Source organism: Trachypithecus francoisi, unplaced genomic scaffold (genome assembly GCF_009764315.1).
Source record: "Trachypithecus francoisi isolate TF-2019V2 unplaced genomic scaffold, Tfra_2.0 Lachesis_group5, whole genome shotgun sequence".
NCBI classification, from domain to species: domain Eukaryota; kingdom Metazoa; phylum Chordata; class Mammalia; order Primates; family Cercopithecidae; genus Trachypithecus; species Trachypithecus francoisi.
The window spans coordinates 108,022,077-108,043,764 of NW_022681470.1; the positions used below are offsets into that span (position 1 = coordinate 108,022,077).

At 40.3% G+C, this 21,688-nt stretch overlaps 1 protein-coding gene and 1 long non-coding RNA gene across 13 annotated transcripts in view; one reads left to right on the forward strand and one right to left on the reverse strand.

The window, feature by feature from the left end:
* The window catches only part of LOC117075764, a 76,612-nt gene that overhangs the window by 6,925 nt on the left and 47,999 nt on the right, over positions 1–21,688 (reverse strand). The window lies entirely within an intron of this gene.
* Positions 2,924–21,688, forward strand: part of PTPN22 (protein tyrosine phosphatase non-receptor type 22) — a 65,514-nt gene continuing 46,749 nt past the window's right edge. For 8 of the 12 annotated variants that reach the window (XM_033198425.1, XM_033198430.1, XM_033198434.1 and 5 more), the window contains exons 1-9: positions 2,929–3,146; positions 15,197–15,305; positions 15,575–15,651; positions 16,385–16,480; positions 17,190–17,228; positions 18,354–18,425; positions 18,532–18,591; positions 19,920–20,062; positions 20,391–20,496. In XM_033198425.1, the coding sequence (XP_033054316.1) occupies positions 3,060–3,146; positions 15,197–15,305; positions 15,575–15,651; positions 16,385–16,480; positions 17,190–17,228; positions 18,354–18,425; positions 18,532–18,591; positions 19,920–20,062; positions 20,391–20,496 (789 nt within the window). In that variant the 5' untranslated portion in view covers positions 2,929–3,059. Of the gene's footprint in view, positions 3,147–7,368; positions 7,452–14,885; positions 15,101–15,196; positions 15,306–15,574; positions 15,652–16,384; positions 16,481–17,189; positions 17,229–18,353; positions 18,426–18,531; positions 18,592–19,919; positions 20,063–20,390; positions 20,497–21,688 lie in introns of those variants that run through there. The other 4 variants (XM_033198428.1, XM_033198435.1, XM_033198426.1 and 1 more) reach the window with 4 other exon arrangements.

Consider the following 21,688-nt stretch of genomic DNA (forward strand, 5'->3'; position numbering starts at 1 on the left):
TGCTCATCCACAATTTACTTCCCACAATTTACTTGATGGTTCTGGCAAAATGTTTGTGAGTCTTTTCTTATTGCATGGAATTGTTGTGTTCACTTAGGTTTTATGCCAGACTGGTTTAAATGACTCATCATAAATTCTGAAACTCTTTTAGGTATTTGCCAACCTTTACTGCAAGTCTTGTTTCCCCTCCCCAGCTCTTTATCTTCCCACAAGATACAAATGAGTCAACACAATCTTCATCAAAAAGCATTATGCTCTTTTTGCCCTTCAGTATCTGTAGAAGGAAGTGTGATAAATTAAGTAGTAGCTTATTAAAAAAAAAAAAAAATCTCCAGCTACTTGGAAGGCCGAAGTGGGAGGATCACTTGAGCCCAGGAGTTCCAGACTAGCCTGGGTAACATAGCAAGACCCTGTCTCAAATCAAAACAAAACAAAACAAAACAAACAAACAACCCCCCCCCCAAAAATTAAAGTTTTGTGTTTTCTTCTTCAGTTTGTTTTTTGCTTGCTTGAGTGGTCTGCTCAGGAAATGGCCTTGTAGCTAAGTGGGTTTTGGGGGTTTGGTTATTTCACAATGTCTCTATACCTTTTGGGTTTACAGTAGAATAGAATCTTAAAAATTGCTGCTTGCTTTTTTAAAAAGTTTGAAGTTCTGCCAACACACTATTTACAGATTCTTAGATTTTGAGGAAAAGGACTATGGAGGCATCTAAGCAAAAATTTTTCTGTTATCTCCTATTTATTTCTATCTCCTCCCTCCTTAAGAAACAAGAAAGTTAGTAAGAGATTGTTCTGAAATATAGGCTTGAGAAAAACAGATTTAAATTTTATTAGGCAGGTTTGCCTAATCAATTAATAAAAATTAATAAAGTTTTAGTTTTGGTGTAATTGAGGACATTCTAAGGGTACAGAGAAACTATAAAACTATATTATCTTATTTGTCCAAACATAGAAAATCATTTTCCTTTTACGATTATGCTTTGCTACTCTGCAATTAAGCAAGTTAGTTTGGAATATTTTTATTTTTATGTTCTTTCCCAAAGTTACCCAAGGAATATTTTAATTTTTATCAGTAATCATGTCTATATCTTTAGTTCTGAGGTGCTTTATTAACTGGCTATGGATTTTTTTTTAAATCATATTCTGGCTTTCTCAGTGTTGTATGCCCATCTCCTAAGATAATATTTAGAATTTAGTAGGTACTCAAGAAATTTGTTGAACTTAATGGATTTTTTAAATGTTTATTTCTAATTTTAAAAACAGTATAATAATTTTAGAAAGCAAACTTTATCCCATCACACTTATACAATTAATTCTTTTTTGCATCTTTTTTAGTCTTTAACTATGTACATACTTTTACATGGTTTTAGTTATTATAAACTTGAAATTTTGTATTCTTATAAATCAAAGATTTCCCATATTTTATGTTTTAAAATAGCCAAAGTAAACATCACATTACTTAGAGCAGCAAGAAATTCTCTCTTAATTCTAGGTGGGAATAATTTGAGAAATATACTATTCCCAACAAATATTGCTGAAGAATGAGGGTTTAATTTATGTGTACTGGGATTGAGTTTCTTTATTTGAAATATTGTCTTTAAGTCGCCTATAACCAAGATATCTCAATGATCTTTCTTTTCTTTTTGCAGTACTTAGTAAAGAGCATGCAGTATCTTTAATATTCAGAATAAACAGTGTTCGGAATCATGATATCCTGAAAGAAGTTTGAATAATGTTGCAAAACAGAAAGGATTGCTAATATCTTAAATAGAGGAAGTCCTAACAACACATTTCCCAGTTTTCCTCAGGATCAAGACTAATTTTGTTAACATTTGTTGAACTTCTGCCTTCAACAAAGATGATATACTGATTTTGGGATGTTCTCACACTGAATTAGGCACTTGGGTAGACTTGTACCCATTGAGAGGCTATGCAAGCTGAGATGTGGAAGCTTTTTCTAGAAGAGCCTGCCTTTCAGGGCCAAAATGCCACAGGCACAGCATAACTTCCTGAAACAAATTTATTTCCTAAGACATTGGTTGCAGAGTAGAAATGAGTTCTTTAGAAACAGTTCTTCAGGCTTTCTGCCCTAAATGTTACAATGTTGTCAGCAAGGTGGTTGATTTTACTTTCTTTTCTTTCCATCACAGTTTACCAGCATTACATATGCAGGATATTGTGCTAACTGCCTGGTCAGGTGCTCCTTGTGGGGGCCACTTGCTCTAGATCCTGTATAGACCAACACTCTTAGTCTTTATATCCAGAACCCAAATGAAGCTTCAAAGGCTACTGGGAGAGTTGAAGAGGTGCTGAAATGAACACTTCCCTTAATGGAGGTCAGCACTTCCCCAGTCCTGGGAGAGACACAAACTGTCAGAAGCATCTGACTTTGCTTCATTCAAAAGAGAGTTTGAGGTATATATAACAGACTTAAAAGTTATGAATAAAAACACCTTCTATGATGAACAGAAGTTTCTCATTGATCACACTGACAAGAAACCTTTTGATGAACAGTCCGGTAGAAGACATGTAACTCTAAATGGTGTCTGTCTTCTTTCCTGGGCCTAACTGAACTTCGCAGAGTTCACCTGGGACATAAGGAAACAGAAGGTGTCAACTGGGCCCTTGTGCTCACTGGGGAAATGGAGGGAGACAGAACTCATGCAGGAGACCTGTAATTCTGCTCTTTCTGTGGGAGGCAAGAAGAAAGGTGGGTTTTGCGTATGGGTGATGGAATGGAATAATCTCAGAGTTAAGCAGCCCACAATTTATGTTCCGGTTAGCCTCTTGTTTGTTAAAAATTTGAATTGTAACCAGGTTCCTTTGCTGAGAAGGAAGGCGCTAGGGCCCTGGAGCAAGATGATGGCTGTGTTATGTGACCACAGAAGGTGGTTACGTACTAATTTCCTCTAGGGCTTGTGATGAAGTCAGTAAACCACAACCTTCAGCATGCTCTGCTCAGGCGGCAGCAGTGGCTTTTTGGAGGTGTCTCGGCCATGACACACATTTGACATGCCCTCCCTCAAACTGCTTATAGACTATTTCTCTTGCTCTGCAGCATGGACCAAAGAGAAATTCTGCAGAAGTTCCTGGATGAGGCCCAAAGCAAGAAAATTAACAAAGAGGAGTTTACCAATGAATTTCTGGTGAGTTCTGTGTGTGACCCTCTCAGGGTAGTTATATACACTATTTAACTGACTATGGGGGTCCAATTTTCTGAGACCAAATTGCCCTTGGGATAAAGTAAATATCAGGCCTTGAAGGGGAAGACAGAAAAAAAGGCAACCTAAAGTCTGAGTTCTCTGAGTGGTTTGCATGTATTTTACGTACTCTCTCAAAATTACTGGTTTTAATATTTTGTTTGCTAGTTCTTTGGGGTTTGGTTAGGAATCCTACAGAAGACATATACAACTCCAGATATAAAACCACTAATATTAATTGAACATCCAGATTTCCCCAGATATCATCCAGATATCTGAGTTGTGGTTTATGCTTCATATTACTAATTTTAATTAATATTAAGAAGAAAGAGACCAATGTTAACTTTTCATGCAATATTACATTTTTAGCCTCCCCCGGGATTCCATTTGGCTGACAAAGGTTTTTGAAGAGCACCAAAACTACCACTGCCACAGTTTTTTTTTTTTTTTTTTTTAAGAGTCAGGATCTTACTCTGTCACCCAGGCTGGATTGCAGCAGTGCAACCATAGTTCACTGTAGCCTTGAACTCTTGGCCTCAAGTGATTCTTCTGCCTCAGCCTCCTGAGTAGCTGGGGCCACAGGTGTGTATCACCATGCCTGGCTAATTAAAAAAAAAAATTTTTTTTTTCTTTTGGAGAGATGAGTTTTGCTTTGTTGCCCAGGCTCGTCTCGAACTCCTGGCTTCAAGCAATCCTCCCATCTCGCCTCCCAAAATGCTGGGATTACAGGCATGAACCACTATGTCTGGCCATCATTTTTCTTTTCTTTTTCATATGAAAAATATATTATAACGAGTTTTTTCAATAACAGGCCTTCCTTAACTTCTTTTGCTTGGAGAAGTGGAATGGCTAGGATGGAGAGTAGAGACAAACGTAGGTCACAGAGAGAAACATGAGTACAAGATAGGTTCATGTTGGGTGGATTAGATTACCCAGAAGAACAATGAATCTCCTTTGAGAGAACTGTGATTATTGATGCAATGGCAGCTGGGTAGGCCTCATTCACCCTACAAGCTGAGACATCAGATAACATAGGGTGTCTAATAGTACCTATCATGTATTTTAGAATACTTACAGCTGGTGTTTCAGAGATATAAGAATTTTAAACCTTAGCTCTTCAGCTGTGAAGAAATGAGGGGGAAAGGGAGAACTGAAGTACAAACCTGAAATTAAATCATGATTTTTTTCACCAAATTACCAAGTATTTGACATGTTCTTAAATCTTTCTGTTTTCTAACTTATAAAATGGGGATAATAATTAATGTCCTACCTATCCTCACAGGATTGTTGTGATAATTAAATATCAATAACAATAATTAAATGTGGTCATTTACTGAGTACTATTTATTGAGCACTTAGTAGGTACCAAGTTCAGTTCTAAGCACTAAAAATACAGCGGTGAACAAAAAGAACCAAAACCTTTGCCTCTTGGAGCTAACACTCTGGTACCAGATAGTAGATGTGAAAACACTCTGAATGTCTTGAGTAATTAGATATTATTGAGTGATTAGATATTATGACAGGAACTCTGATGTCAGCTCAATGTGGATAATCTTGTGGTACTATGAAAAATGTGCTCTCACTCCCACTGGCTGAGCAGTCTGAGCCCCTCTGGTAGAGTTACCTGAAAGGAGGTAAGTAGGAGGTTCTAGCACATGTGTATACATGTCCCTGCCCCTGCACTATAATTCCTAAGCCAAAGTAACCCAAGGCATAGATGTAAAAAGTGGGCTGAGGAGCAGTGCCGGGTCTTTGTTTTATTTTGGTTGTGTTTCTAAAAATAATGCAGACTGGCCAGGTCCAGTGGCTCACGCCTGTAAACCCAGCACTTTGGGAGACCGAGGTGGGTGGATCACCTGAGCTCAGAAGTTTGAGACCAGCCTGGCCAACATAATGAAAACCCATCTCTACTAAAAATACAAAAATTAGCTGGGCATGGTGGCGGGCACCTGTAATCCTAGCTACTCAAGAGGCTGAGGCAGGAGAATTGCTTAAACTCGGGAGGCAGAGGTTGCAGTGAGCCGAGATACAGCTGTTGCACGCCAGCCTGGACAACAAGAACGAACCTCTGTCTCAAAAAAAAAAAAAAATAATAATAATAATGTAGACTATATCCCTAATATTTTACCTTTTCTCAGCTAAAGTCATTGTATTTTCTTACTAAAATATAGCAGCTACTTCCTAACTGGCTTCTCTGCGTCTAGCCTTGCCCCACCTTCAATCAATTTTCAGTTCAACACCCAAGTGAGCTTTTAATCATACAAATTTGGTCTTTTTTTTTTTTCTTGGATATGGAGTTTTGCTCTTGTCACCCAGGCTGGAATGCAATGACACAATCTTGGCTCACTGCAGCCTCCACCTCCCTGGTTCAAGTGATTTTCCTGCCTCAGCCTCCCAAGTAGCTGGGATTATAGGCATGAGCCACCACGCCTGGCTAATTTTGTATTTTTAGTAGAGACAAGGTTTCACCATGTTGACCAGGCTGGTCTAGCCAACCAGGTAATCCACTCGCCTCAGCCTCCCAAAGTACTATAGTATTATAGGCGTGAGCCACTGCGCCCAGCCAAATCTGGTCCTTTTTTCCCTACTTAAAAACTTGTTATGGCTTTTTTAAGCTGCTTAATATTGTTCAATACAATACACATTTATAAAAGTACATAAAACATCTAAGTATAATTGTAAAGCGACCATTAGCAGTGCAACCACCACCCAAGTCAAGAAACTGTCAGACCCCCGAAGACTCCTGCCCCATCAGGTCCCCTACCCGCATTCCACCCTGTCCTGTCCTACCCTGGCCAAGGGATAATCACTATGCTGACTTTTATATTAATCACTTCCTTGCTTTTCTAGCTCCTGATTTTAAGGACCTTGTTTCTGGGTGGTGATTAAGTGTAACCTCACTGTTCACTGACTCATGTCCTCCAGTGGAAAATAGTCTTCCTCTCAGCTTCATCTAAAGGTTTCAGATGAGACACCAAAGAGAGAGCTTTGGGGGAGTAGAGTGGTGAATGAGGCTACATTGCTTGCTTGGACAAGGAAAATACTGCCACTAAATCGGAGGGCTTTCCATCTGGTCATGTTCCATGTCCCATCTTAAGCCCTTAATGTATTCTCCCAGGATTTTATGTTTGTGAGGTTGGAGGACCAATTCTGTGACACAAGGCCACTGTTCACTTAACTGGTGGTACCTTTAGGGGAACTATCAAAATGCATATCTATTTCCAGGTAGATTCCCTGTGCATCCCAACCCCTTTACCCTCTCCCCAGGTCCATGGTTCAGATTTCAGTCTCCACTTCCTTCTTGGCCAGACATCTTTGTACAGAGAACAATACAGATGGCCCTCTGTATCCCCAAGTTCTACATCCTTGGATTCAACCAACTATGGATCAAAAATATTTGAAAAAAATACTAAAAATAACACAACAAAAAATAAAAAGTAAAGCATAATAACAATTTATCTAGCATTTACATTGTATTAGATATTACAAGTAATCTAGAGATGATTTAAAATATACAAGAAGACGTGTATAGTATGTGTAAATACTATGCCATTTTATATGAGGGACTTCAGCATCCATAGATTTTGGTATCTTGAAGGGGGTAGTCCTAGAACCAGTCCCCCACAGATACTGTGAGAGGACTGTATTCATAATTCGATGTGGCAGTCCTGTTACGACAGCTGAAGCCAATGCTATGCTGCTTAGGTCTTTTCCCTGTGCCAGGACTAAATTCAGTAACTTTTCTGTAGTTGAAGCTACCACTGACCACCCATCTAAGGTTTTTATACATTCATATAAACATTCATTGAGTGCTTATTGTGTGCAAAGTAATGCCCTAGATGCTAGGAATGCAATGCAATACTCCATGCTTTAGTGGAGCTTATTTTGTAAGACAATAGATATGTCTTACAGAGGCAGACATTAACAACTAATTAGTATATTAAATATTTAATATAATTGTGACAATCTGGGTGGGGTGGTCAAGGAAACATCAACATTCATTTTCTTATTTACTATTCCTTAAGAAAACCCTGTGAAATAGCTACAACTGTGATTTCTGACTTACAAATGAGGAAACTGAAGCTCTGAAAAGTTAAATAATTGGCCTAAGCTCACTCAGCTGTTCAGCCATAGGGATGAAATTTAACTCAGATCTGTCTTATTCCAGAGCTGTGAAATTAATCCTTATCCAATAGTGTTCTACTTCATTCAATGACACTGAGTCAGTCTCTCAAAGGACCTTGTTTTAGGGTAAGTGCACAGTGCATAGTTAGTATAGCTTCTACACAGCAGAAACAGCAGGATGCAACTATACTGTTGAAATTTCTAAAGGTACTTTCAAACATTCCTTATTATTGTTATTCTTATAAAACAATGTTATTGAAAGTTAAAAGAAAGTAAACTCACCATAGTACCAACATTCTAACAAATCAAAACTTTTTTTGTGGATCTTGGCCAGGTGAGGTGGCTCATGCCTGTAATCCCAGCACTTTGAGGTGAGCAGATGGCTTGAGTTCGGGTTTTGAGACCAGCCTGGGCAACATGGTGAAACCCGTCTCTACTAAATATAAAAAATTAGCCAGACGTGGTGGTACATGCCTGTAGTCCCAGCTACCTTGGAGGCTGAAGTGGGAGGATCGCTTGACCACAGGAGGTGGAGGTTGTAGTGAGCTGAGACTGCACCACTGCACTCCAGCCAGGGTGACAAAGTGGGACCCTGTCATACACACACATGAAAACCAACAACAGCTTTTTTGTGTGGATCTTCTAGTTCTTGTCCATTTATATAATTTTTTATATTATGGTAATTATAGCATAGGTACAATTTTGTATTCTCATATTTTCACTTACTATTATACCAAAATTATCAGGCTGATGAAAATGTACATAATTTTTAATGGTTGATGATGCAGCATCATCACATGGACATGTATTTGTCCATGTGGGTTTTTGTTGTTGTTGTTGTTGTTGTTTTTTGAGAAGGAGTCTTACTCTGTCACCAGGCTGGAGTGCAGTGCCGTGATCTTGGCTCACTGCAACCTCCTCCTCCCGGGTTCAAGCAATTCTCCTGCCTCAGTCTCTCGAGTAGCTGGGACTACAGGAGTGCACCACCACACCCAGCTAATTTTTGTATTTTTAGTAGAGACGGAGTTTCATCATGTTGGCCAGGATGGTCTTGATCTCTTGACCTCGTGATCTGCCGGCCTTGGCCTCCCAAAGTACTGGGATTACAGGTGTGAGCCACTGCACCCGGTCTGTGCATTGGGTTTTTATCATGAAAGAATAATAATCATAATAGAGAATGCTTCTATACCTCTTATAGACACTGTTCTAAATACTCATATATCAACTCATTTACTCCATTGAGGAAGGTACTGTTTTCATTTCCATTTTATAGGTGAGGAAACAAACAGAGAGATTAATTAACTTGCTCAGGGTCACATAGCTAGTAAGTGGTGGAATTGAATTTCAAGTTCAGGTAGTCTTGCTTTATCATCTGAAGTCATAAAAACTTCAGAGTCATATAAATCTTGCTTTGAATTTAGGTTATGCCCATGATTAGCTGTGTGACCTTTGATTAAGTCAGTAATCAAATAATTACTGGGAATAATATTCACTTTGAAGAACAGCTGTGAAGATAATAAGTATATAAACTTCCTGAGACATAGTAATATCCAAATAATTTAATTATTTCTCCATTATTAGACATTTGAGTTATTTCTAATTTTTAAAGATTATTGCTAACACTAATATAAATATATTTTTCCATGTAGTTTTTCCCTTCTTTTGGATTAATCCTTAGGCTAGATCCCCAAAAATGTTATTACTGGGTCAAAGACTATTAGCATCTAATTGGTTAAGTATTACCAAATGTATTTCCAAAGGAGTTTTTCTAATTTGCAATCTGTGAATTTATCATCTTCTCTACCACTCTGCTAGACTTAATATAAAAGAGAATAAAAGATGAAAAAATTTTGCCTACTTACTATGTATTAGGCAATCTGCGAAGTGCTTTGCCATATATGCTCTCATTTAATCATTACAACAACCCCAAGAGGAAAATATTACGTTCATTTTACCCATGAAATGGCAAAACCCAGATTTGAAACCAGTCTGTTTTTTTTCAAAGCCTCTTAACCTCTTTACTTAAACTGTATCAGGTAAAAATCATGTTTTTTTTTCTGATATAACTAGCATAAAATAGTACTTTATTATGTTAATTTCACTCATTTGATTTCTGAGCCTGAAAATGTTCCATGATTATTTTAAATCTGCATTTCCTTATATACGTTTTCTGTTCATCTACTTTCCACAGTCACAACAGCTAATCCATAGAACTGTGTTCCGGACTCTGTGCTAAAAGTGCTTCACAAATAGAGCTTCATGTACCTCCCAAAGAACCTTTGAAAATGGCTACCAATATCCTACACAGTGTCTCTCCAGTTTCTTATAGCATGCTCATTTTCTTGTCCTTGCCATGCTTCCTCTGCCACAGGGCCTTGCACACGTTGTTACCTCTGCCTTGAACATTCCTCACACTCCTCTTTACCTAGATAACATTTAGTAATCTTATTTTACTTTATTTTATTTTTTTGAGATGGAGTCTCGCTCTGTCTCCCAGGCTGGAGTGCAGTGGCGCGATCTCTGCTCACTGCAACCTCTGCTTCCTGGGTTCAAGTGATTCTCCTGCTTCAGCCTCCTGAGTAGCTGGGACTACAGGTGCATGCCACCATGCCCGGCTGATTTTTTGTATTTTCAGTATAGATAAGGTTTCACCGTGTTAGTCAGGATGGTCTCTCGATCTCCCGACCTCATGATCTGCCCACCTTGGCCTCCCAAAGTGCTGGGATTATAGGAGTGAGCCACAGTGCCTAGTCTTTTTTTTTTTTTTTTTTTTTGAGACAGGGCCTCACTTGGTTATCTAGGCTGGAGTCCAGTGGTGTGATCATGGCTCATTGCAGCCTCAACCTCTGGGGTTCCCATCTCAGCCTCCCAAAGTGTTGAGATTACAGGTGTGAGCCACCATGCCCGACTAATAATTCTTTAGATCTCAATTTGGTGGTCACTTCTTCAGAGAAAGCTTTCTTTTCTTTTCTTTTCTTCTTTCCTTTTTTTTTTTTTTTTTTTTTTTTGGAGACAGGGTCTTGTGCTGTCACCCAGGCTGGAGTGCCGTGGCTTGATCACAGCTCACTGCAGACTTGACTTCCTGGACTAAAGTGATCCTCCAGCCTCAGCCTCCCAAAGTGCTGAGATTACAACCATGAGCCACCACACCTGGCCAGAGAAAGCTTTCTGGACCTCTTTGAATAGATCAAATCTTCTATTATAAGTTCTTATTAGCACCATATGTTATTTTTCATAGCACTTACCACAATTTCAGTTTTTTTCTTTTTGTTTGTTTTTTTGAGACGGAGTTTTGCTCTTTTTGCCCAGACCAGAGTGCAATGGCACGATCTTGACTTACCACAAGTGATTCACTGCAGGCGAAGTTGCAGTGAGCCGAGATCACGCCACTGCACTCTAGCCTGGATGACAGAGTGAGACCCCATCTTAAAAAAAAGGCATTTATTAAATATGAACGATTCATTGAATCCCAATAGAAAGAAGATAACTAGTTCTGAAGGCCAGGTTTAAGTGTTAATGGTTAAAAATATACTAGAAGTCAGACTGGTACTATAGCAACTTCTGGAGACTCAATAGAAGACCAGAGACAGATCAAAGCTCTGGTTACATCTTGGTTCTATAAAGAAGACATAGATACATCCTGGTTCTGTATGTATTACAGTAATAATACTAACCAAACAGTTATCAACATGGCACATCCTACAGAGCAAGTGCCCAAACATCTATGAATTGACACTACTCATTCCTGCGAATCAGCCTATCACTTGAACATATCTATCGGCATTTCTTGACCTTTGTGCACATTGATGTGCAATTTTAAAAAATGCCACCACCAGAATAAATGTATCACATCACCTCTGAAGCTGACTTCTCTAACTCCATCTCTAGTCTCTCACTAGGGACCATCTAGTCCTATATTTTCATTTACTCACAAGACACTTAAAGCACATTTCTTGGCTAAGCACAGCGGCTCATGCCTGTAATCCCTGCACTTTGGGAGGCTGAGGCAGCCGGATCACTTGAGGTCAAGAGTTCAAGTCCAGCCTGGCCAACGTGGTAAAACCCCATCTCTAAAAAAAATACAAAAGTTAGCTGGGCATGGTGGCAGGTGCCTGTAATCCCAGCTACTCAGGAGGCTGAGGCGGGAGGATCACTTGAACCTGGGAGGCAGAGGTCGTGGTGAGCCAAGATTGTGCCACTGCACTCTCTGCTGGGCGATAAGGCAAGACTCTGTCTCAAAAACCAACCAACCAACCAACAAACACACACATTTCTTGCAATTTTCTCATATTTTATATATCTAAAGTTGAACCTCTTGGTTTACTCACCCCAATTTAGCTATTGCCTACCCACCTACCCATTTGCCCCACTATTGCAGTGGAAACTAACCTTGATAAGTTTGTCGATCTTGTTGAAGATGATTGCATTGCATGCTCAGACAATTCAGTCTTGTCCTCCATTCCTGTTGGTAGTTCTCCTGATTACTGGATTTAGAGGCCTGAACTCCTAATGCCATTCCTTACCACTCGCGCTTTTTCTGTCCTGATGGAGGCTTGGGATAATACTGACCTATATTTGCAAGGCACAGAGGAACTACCTTGCAAAGTTCTGGAGACAGCCAAACTTTGTGTTCTCCCACCTAGCACAGGAGGGCCAAGTTTGATTTTCCTCTCTCTAAAATGTCTCTAAAATGCTATGTCTTCTATCCAATAATGTAGTCCTTCAAGGCAAAGATACCGTGGTCTTATACTTTCTTTTACTTTCTGTTCTCTTTTGGGAGTGACTTTATTTTATTTACTCGTCTATGAGAATAACATGCAAATGACTCAATCCGAATTTCTAGAATCTAGTACTCCTTGTGATACTGGCCAGGATCCCCATTCTCCTCTCCTTTCTTGAAACGAAAGGGGTAGTATCATCTACAAACCAAATGAACTTACTATTAGCTTATCAAGCATACACAGAATCTGGTTTCTTACACATTCCACACTATTTCAGGGCCCACAAGGGATGCTGAGCTCTCTCTTCACTTTATTCTCTTTTTTATTTTTATTTTTTTTGAGACGGAGTCTCACACTGTCACCCAGGCTGGAGTGCAGTGGCGTGATCTCTGCTCACTGCAATCTCTTCCTCCCAGGTTCAAGTGATTCTCCTTGCCTTAGCCTCCTGAGTAGCTGGGATTACAGGGGTCAGCCACCATGCCCAGCTAATTTTTTTTTTTTTTGTATTTTTAGTAGAGATAGGGTTTCACTATGTTGGTCAGGCTGATTTCAAACTCCTAACCTGGTGATGTGCCTGCCTTGGCCTCTAAAAGTGCTGGGATTACAGGTGTGAGCCACCACACCCAGCCTCTTCACTTTATCCTCTTGCCAACTATTCCCCTGACTTCTCTTGATGGTACCTCTTCTAGAGAACTCACACCCCCTACCTTGAACTTGGCAGAGAAATAACTTCACCCTTTAGATCTCATATCTTTTCTTCCCAAACTTAAACCCATCCCCATGACTCTGCTTCCTCTTTTATACCCTTATGCTTTCTACTCTCAGAGTTCCTCCTTTTCTGGTGTAGTTTATCACTTCTTCTGCCCTAATTCTGCCCTAATGTGTTCTTTGTTGGGGTATTGGATCCCAGGTGTCTGGCAGGAAGAGAGGTGGAAGAGAAAAATGAAACCTGCCAGGTGCGGTGGCTCACGCCTGTAATTCCAGCACTCTGGGAGGCCGAGGTCGGGGGATCACTTGAGGTCAGGAGCTCAACCAGCCTGACCAACATGGCAAAACCCTATCTCTACTAAAAATACAAAAGAAAATTGACTGGACGCGGTGGCTCATGCCTTTAATCCCAGCACTTTGGGAGGCCAAGGCAGGCAGATCACGAGGTCAGGAGATCGAAACCACCCTGGCCAACATGGTGAAATCCTGTCTCTACCTAAAATACAAAAAATTGGCCAGGTGTGGTGGCAGGCACCTGTAATCCCAGCTACTTGGGAGGCTGAGGCATGAGAATTGCTTGAACCCGTGCCGCAGAGGTTGCAGTGAACTGAGACCATGCCATTGCACGCTAGCCTGGGCAATAGAGTGAGACACTGTCTAAAAAAAAAAAAAAAAAAATGCAGAAAGAAAAAGGAAGCCTTCACAGTGGTATGACCTTAAGATGTTTGAAGGAAAAAAACCAAATCTTTCATACATTACAAATGAATTATTCTGTAGGCATTTCCTGTGTGATGTTTTGCTAAGAGTGTCTCCCTTTGTCATCCAGCTAGATTACTCCAGGGGGAGAAAAGGAATAGGACAAATAAAAGCCATTCTGCCTCATTGTTGAAGGTGGCAGTGAAGGCAGCTAAACAAATATAGGACACATACACACACATTCATCACCTTTATCTATAACATTTTGCCAAATTAATTGAAGCATATCTTATGCAAAGGGGTTTGTATATAGCATTCTCCCTAGAAAGCACTCCAAAAGCAAAATAAAACAAAAATAAATAAAAACAGTATAACAAGGAGTATGCACTGAGCTTAGTTCTGGAGATTCCTAGAAGAAACTGTTCTGGGACTTGAGATCTTTTCAGCAGCCTTGGGATCAACAGCAACCTGAAAATGATCATTCTGGGGTTGCTTAAGAGCAGGAAGATTTGAAAAATTGGTGTAACTTCAGCTGAAATTCAGCATAGTCTTTCACGTGTCCTTAAATTCCCAAATTAGTCCACTTGTATCCATATCCATCTTGAAGTAAAAATATGGTATAAAGATAGTTCAATAGCTTCTTGGGGTTCAAAGTAAAACAAACAAACAAACAAACAAAAAGATATCAGTTCAGTATCTCTCCTCTCAAATCCAGTTCTGAAAATCTAGAGGAATTCAAATTACAGTAGGCTCTCTCTACAGAGGATGTGTTTGAAGACCTACAGTAGATGCCTGAAACTGCAGATAGTACCAAATCCTATGCATACTATGTTGTTTTTACCTATACATACATATCTATAATTAAGGTCAATTTCTAAATTAGGCACAACAAGAGATTAGCAATAATAGCTAGTAATACAATAGAACAATTATGATAATATATTATAATAAAAGTTATGTGAGGCCAAGGAAGGTGGATTGCTTGAGCCCACGAGTTTGAGACCAGCTTAGGCAACATGGTAAAATCCCTTCTCTACTGAAAATACGAGAACTATTCGGGTGTGATGCTTGCGCCTGTGGTCCCAGCTTTCAGGAGGTAAGGCTGAGGTGGGAGGTGAGACTGAGGTTGGAAAGTTGAGGCTGATCACCTGAGCCCAGAAAGTTGAGGCTGCATTGAGCTGTGATCAAGCCACTGTACTCCAGCCTGGGTGACAGAGTGAAACTCTATTTCAAAAAAAAAAAAAAAAAGTGACTGCTTTTGGAACTGAAATCTTTGAAACTGTGCTAGATACAGACAGATTTTATTCAGCTTAAGCTCCACTTCCACTTAGAAAAAAAAATGATATGAAGTAAAAAGACTAATGGAACTTAATAATTTTCCAGTTGACCATTTAACTAAAAAGCAGTTATGAAGAAAGTAAATTAAGCTTTTAATATCTGCCTGATGGGTGGAGCATATAGCTTGCTTCCAGAAGATATTTGGTTCTTAAAATATTCACAACTTTCACCTTTAAGTTCACGCTATCTATGGCTCAGCTGCAGTAAGTGTGATCTTTTCACTTCCCCAAATGTCACTGAACTCAGGTCTCCTTATGCTCTGCAGCTCTGTCCTGAATGGAGTCAGAACCAGAAGATAATAAAAGGGTTGAGGTAGAATGTTTTGTCAGTGGAAAAGGAAAGCTCTTTAGAGATAGCTTCTTACCTCATTTCTCTATGAAGATTATTATTCTTGGAATCTTATTACAGAAGCTGAAAAGGCAATCTACCAAGTACAAGGCAGACAAAACCTATCCTACAACTGTGGCTGAGAAGCCCAAGAATATCAAGAAAAACAGATATAAGGATATTTTGCCCTGTAAGTTCCATTTCTCTCTATAAACTCATACTTTCTCCCAAACTCAATCATTACTATCTCTTTGTACCCACTGCTTACTGATCCTGATCTTGGAACATGGTATTGACAACTTAGTTTGTACTATTTATGACTGCAAAAGAATATTCATTCATTCATTCATTCATTCACTTGTTCACTCATGAACATACACTATTCACAGTGTTAGGCCCTGACTTAAATCTGCTGACTAAGCTCTCTTAATTATACTATGTCTGTCTTTTGTATTATAGATGATTATAGCCGGGTAGAACTATCCCTGATAACCTCTGATGAGGATTCCAGCTACATCAATGCCAACTTCATTAAGGTACAGTGAAAGAAGATAGCCGGGCGCAGTGGCTCACGCCTGTAATCCTAGCACTTTGGGAGGCCGAGGTGGGCAGATCACCAGAGGTCAGGGTTTCAAGACCAGCCTGGCCAGCATGGTGAAACCCTGTCTCTACTAAAAGTACACAAATTAGCCAGGCGTGGTGGTGTGCGCCTGTAGTCCCAGCTACTCAGGAGGCTGAGGCAGGAGAATTGCTTGAACCTGGGAGGTGGAGGTTGCAGTGAGCTGAGATCAGGCCACTGCACTCCAGCCTGGGTGACAAGAGCCAGACTCCCATCTACAAAAAAGAAAAAAGAAAGAAAGAAAAGCAGTCCACATTTCTCTAGATACCTAAAAAAAGGGGAGGGCTGGCTGGACTCGGTGGCTCATGCCTGTAATCCCAGCACTTTGGGAGGCTGACGCGGGAGGATCACCTGAACCCAAGAATTTGAGACCAGCCTGGGCAACATATGAGATCGCATCTCAACAAAAAGTTAAAAAATTAGCCGGGTGTGGTGGCATGTGCTTGTAGTCCCAGCTACTGGAGAGGCTGAGTAAGGGGATTGCTTGAGACCAGGAGGTCAAGGCTGCAGTGAGCCGTGATTATGCCACTGCACCCCAGCCTGAGTAACACAGTGAGACCGTCTCAAAAAAAAAAGGGGGGGAAGGGAAGGACTAGGTGAGAACAGGGTATTATTTGTAGTCACCCCACGTAATTTCTGTTCCCCTTTAGGGAGTTTATGGACCCAAGGCTTATATTGCCACCCAGGGTCCTTTATCTACAACCCTCCTGGACTTCTGGAGGATGATTTGGGAATACAGTGTCCTTGTAAGTATAGCGTTGCTTCTGTTACTTTATTCTCTACTTTATTAAAAACAGTGCCTTTAAAAAATTGGTCAGTGGAACTTCAGGGTTCAGGCCTCTTTTAGTCAGAATCACAATGCCATTCTTGTCTAAGGAAATGAAAATTCTCAGCCAGGTATACTCTGGGAGGCCAAGAGGGGTGGATAGCTTGAGCCCAGGGGTTCTAGACCAGCCTGGGCAACATGGCAAAACTCTGTCTCTACAAAAAATACACAAATTAGCTGCGATTGGTGGTGTGTGCCTGTAGTCCCGGCTACTCAGGAAGCTGATGTGGGAGGATCGCTTGTGCCCATGAGGTTGAGACTGCAGTGAGCTGAGATTATGCCACAGCACTCCAGCCTGGGTGACAGAATGAGACCCTGTCTCAAAAATAAATAAATAAGTTTTTAAAAATAATAAAAATACATTTAAAAATTAGAAAGTTCTTACCTTGACAGGCTCATTTGGTAACAAGATTACTGGTTTGAACAGAGAAAGGAGAAATATTGTCAGAATGAAGGAAGAGTAAGAGCAATGTTTTATAAGTTACCAGGATTTCTTTTTTGGTTAAAAAAAAAAAACCAACGAAAAAGAAAAAAGAATGGTTAATACTTTCTGACTCTGGGATCCATGTATTAACTGGTCTTTCTAACTATATATGAATGTTTACGTTTCTATCTATTTCATCCCCCAGATCATTGTTATGGCATGCATGGAGTATGAAATGGGAAAGGTAAGTTACTTACTAGTACCTGCTGACCTACAAACAAAGGAAAGAAGAAAAAGAGGGTGAAATTGGCAGCAGAACTTACCTAAGGGTGCCTAGATAAAACTTATGTCATCTTTCTAGTTTTTAGTTTTGCAATGCCACGTGATTCTCAGGGGATTTTTTTTTTTTCCTCATAAGAATCCTATTTATTTGTTTTCTCAGTAGACCCTATGTTTTAAAGTTAAAAACAAAATACGCTTTTAAGATTAACAAATCACTTGCCCATTTCTATTAATCAGATATCTTTAACTGCCAACGGAGCTTTTAATCCTGTGCTGTCCCATATTGCATCCACCAGACACATACAGCTATTGAGCATTTAAAATATGGCTAATGTGACTGGGGAACTCAATTATTTTAATTGATTTAAACTTAAAAACTGACATGCAATTCAGCTATCAGAAAGCTGTTTGAGTATGTGAAAATTTTTCAGATGTAAGTTTTATTAAATCTAAATGGAAATAAAATACTTCCAAAATTTGGCATCATAATTGAGATTAGCTATAAATATAAAATACACACTGGATTTTGAAGACTTAGTAAAAAATGCCAAATATCTGATAATTATTTTATATTGGTTACGTGTCAAAATGTTTTGATGTATTGGGCCAAGATATGTTATTAAAATTAATTTCACCTCTTTTCATTTTTTAATGTGTCTATTTGAAAATTTAAAATTACATTTGTGGCTCACATTATATTTTTACTGGATATCAGTGTTCTACTGTTGCCATTCTGAGTTGGCAATTCTAATCAAAACCAAGGAAACTAGGTATTTCACTTAGCTTGTGCAGCTGTTTTAGTAGACATATAATTTCTGTTAGTTCTTGTGAAATACTGAAAATAGGTTAAAGATTTCTATTTCTACTTTTTCAGACTCCCAGGAAGTCTGTAATTTATATATCATTTAATGTTTGTTTTCCCATCTTTGGAGATTCTAATAATGTAGGGGTTGAAGCCCAAGGGGATTAGATGCACCTAACCTAAGGTGAAGGACAGAGCTGAATTTGCTTCCAGATGAGGGGGTGGTTCCCCCAAAGAGACTAGCATACATGGAGGGAAATCACTGCATTCTGCTTTGTGCAACAGAAAAAGTGTGAGCGCTACTGGGCTGAGCCAGGAGAAATGCAGCTGGAATTTGGCCCTTTCTCTATATCCTGCGTAAGTGTAATGTCTGTTCTCATGTCTGAGTAAAGCCTTCAGGGTCTACCTTATAGTGAGCTTGTCTTTGCAATCACTAATATTTTAGTCTTCTTTTTCTTTTTAGGAAGCTGAAAAAAGGAAATCTGATTATATAATCAGGACTCTAAAAGTTAAGTTCAATAGTGTAAGTATAAAAACTCTAAGGCTTTTGAGTTTATCAAAAGCCTATAGAGATCAGGCAAGTAAATACAGATGTGTGTAGCTCAGGCTGGGCATAAGACAATGGGGAGTGGTAGGGTCTTTGATGTCATGAATGAGTCTTCATATTCAAGAGAATTTTGAGCCTGGCCAACATGGCAAAAACCTGTCTCTACTAAAAACACAAAAAAATTAGCTGGGTGTGGTGGTGCATGCCTGTGGTTCCAGCTAGTCAGGAGGCTTAGGCAGGAGAAATCATTTGAGCCCTGGAGGTGGAGGTTGCAGTGAACCGGGATGGTGCCACTGCACTGCAGCCTGGGTGACAGAGCAAGACCTTGTCTCAAAGAAGAAGAAAAAAAGAAGAAACCATTGGTATAATATGTCTTCAATCTATTCTCTACCATGACACATATATAAAATGATAATATTTGTAGGGTGAACAGAAGCTGAACAGTGCATAGAGACTGGGGACCAGTTTGAGAGCTTAGGCTGCCCTAGGCCCTGCCTAGCTTCTCTAAGGCAAAGAGATTTAATATATCAGCATGATTGTGACACATTTGAGGCATACCAGTTGGGAAACACTGGTTTGAACTATTTTCATATCCAGCTATTTCCTCTTGTGAATGGGGCAGATGGGGTCAAAAGTGACCTGAAATCACTTTTAATTGTTTTCAGAAAGCATCTGGTCACCTGAGATTTATAGAGAAGAGACCAGAATAAATTTCTAAAAGGATATAGATATAACTTAGTATGCCGGACTGATGTCTTGGTATAATGAAATGGAGTTCTAACCTTCAGTTGTCTTATTATCCTGGCTATTTTAAAAATAATTTCAACTTTTTTTGGCGGGGGGAACAGAGTCTTGCTCTGTCACCCAGGCTGGAGTGTGGAGTGTGCAGTGGTGCAATCTCAGCTTACTGCAACCTGAGCCTCCTGGGTCCAAGCAACTCTTGTGCTGCAGCCTCCCCAGTAGCTGGGACTACAGGTGTGCACCACCATGCCTGGCTAATTTTTGTATTTTTAGTAGAGACAGGGTTTCCCTATGTTGGTCAGGATGGTCTTGAACTTCTAACCTCAAGTAATCTGCCTGCCTTGGCCTCCCAAAGTGCTAGGATTACAGGTGTAAACCACCACACCCAGCCTCAACTTTAATTTTATGAAATAATACATAAGGGCGTAAATGTGCAGGTTTGTTACATGGGAATATTGCGTGCCACGGAATAATCGCATCACCCCAGGTAGTGAGCATAGTACCTAATAGGTAGTTTTTCTGCCCTTGCCCCTCTTCCCCTTCCATCTGGCTATTTTTTATAGGACACTCGAACTATCTACCAGTTTCATTACAAGAATTGGCCAGACCATGATGTACCTTCATCTATAGACCCTATTCTTGAGCTCATCTGGGATGTACGTTGTTACCAAGAGGATGACAGTGTTCCCATATGCATTCACTGCAGGTATGATGCTATGTATAAACCTTCTACCTAGAATGAACCAAATGTTAGCGTCCGGCCAGGACTCTGTAATTGAAAGGGGGAAAGGTTAATAGCAGAAACAAACGATAATAAATTCAACCTAAGCATTAAATTCATGTTTTTCTGATGTTACTTGTTAGTTGTATAGCTCTAGAGACTCTTGCTCTGAGATGTTGCCTAGGACCTGTGGCATGACAAATGTGCTCTGGGAAATGGTGGGGTTTGGAAAGTTTAATTGTCCCCAGATATCTTCTTCCTCAAATCTGTTGGTGAAATTTTCCAGCTACTGTCAATGGTCCATTCTCTCTAGGTATACATGCATACATGCTACTGTGATCTTTCATTTCAGTGCTGGCTGTGGAAGGACTGGTGTTATTTGTGCTATTGATTATACATGGATGTTGCTAAAAGATGGGGTGAGTTTCTCTCAGCAGGCACTTCCCATTTTCTTACTCTACTGCTTTCATATTAGTAATTGTTTGGTTTTTCAAAATATCTATCTTCATGATTCATTTTTTCTAGAAAATGTACTTGTAGACCCACTCTGTCAGATGATTAAATTAGTTCCCAGGTAGGTGGGTCTTAAAGAGTGGTCCATAGACAAGAAGCATCAGCATCACCTGAGAACTTGTTAGAAATGTAATATATATTGGGCTAAGATATGTTATTAAAATTAATTTCACCTATTTTCATTTTTGAATGTGTCTGTTTGAAAATTTAGGCTGGGCGTGGTGGCTCACGCCTGTAATCCCAGCACTTTGGGAGGCCGAGGCAGGCGGATCACGAGGTCAGAAGATCGAGACCATCCTGGCGAACACGGTGAAACCCTGTCTCTACTAAAAATACAAAAAAATTAGCTGGGCGTGGTGGCGGGCACCTGTAGTTCCAGCTACTCAGGAGGCCGAGGTGGGAGAATGGCTTGAACCAGGGAGGCGGAGCTTGCAGTGAGCCAAGATCATGCCACTGCACTCCAGCCTAGGTGACAGAGCCAGACTCCATCTCAAAAAAAAAAAAAAAGCAAAAAAAATTAGCCAGGCATGGTGGTGCATGCCCATAATCCCAGCTACTCAGGAGGCTGAGGCAGGAGAATCGCTTGAACCCGGGAGGTAGAGGTTGCAGTGAGCAGAGACTGAGCCACTGTACTCCAGCCTGGGTGACAGAGAGAGACTTCGTCTCAAAAAAAAAAAGAGGCTGGGCACGGTGGCTCACGCTTGTAATCCCAGAACTTTGGGAGGCTGAGGTGGGTGGATCACGAGGTCAGGAAATCGAGACCATCCTGGCTAACATGGTGAAACCCCGTCTCTACTAAAAATACAAAAAACTAGCCGGGCGTGGTGGCGGGTGCCTGTAGTCCCAGCTACTCGGGAGGCTGAGGCAGGAGAATGGCGTGAACCCGGGAGGTGGAGCTTGCAGTGAGCCGAGATCGCGCCACTGCACTCCAGCCTGGGCGACAGAGCGAGACACCGTCTCACACACAAAAAAAAAAAAGAAAGAAAGAAAGAAAGAAAAGAAAGAAATTTTCAGCCGGGCGTGGTGGCTCACGCCTGTAATCCCAGCACTTTGGGAGGCCAAGGCAGGCTGATCACCTTTAGGAGTTCGAGACCAACC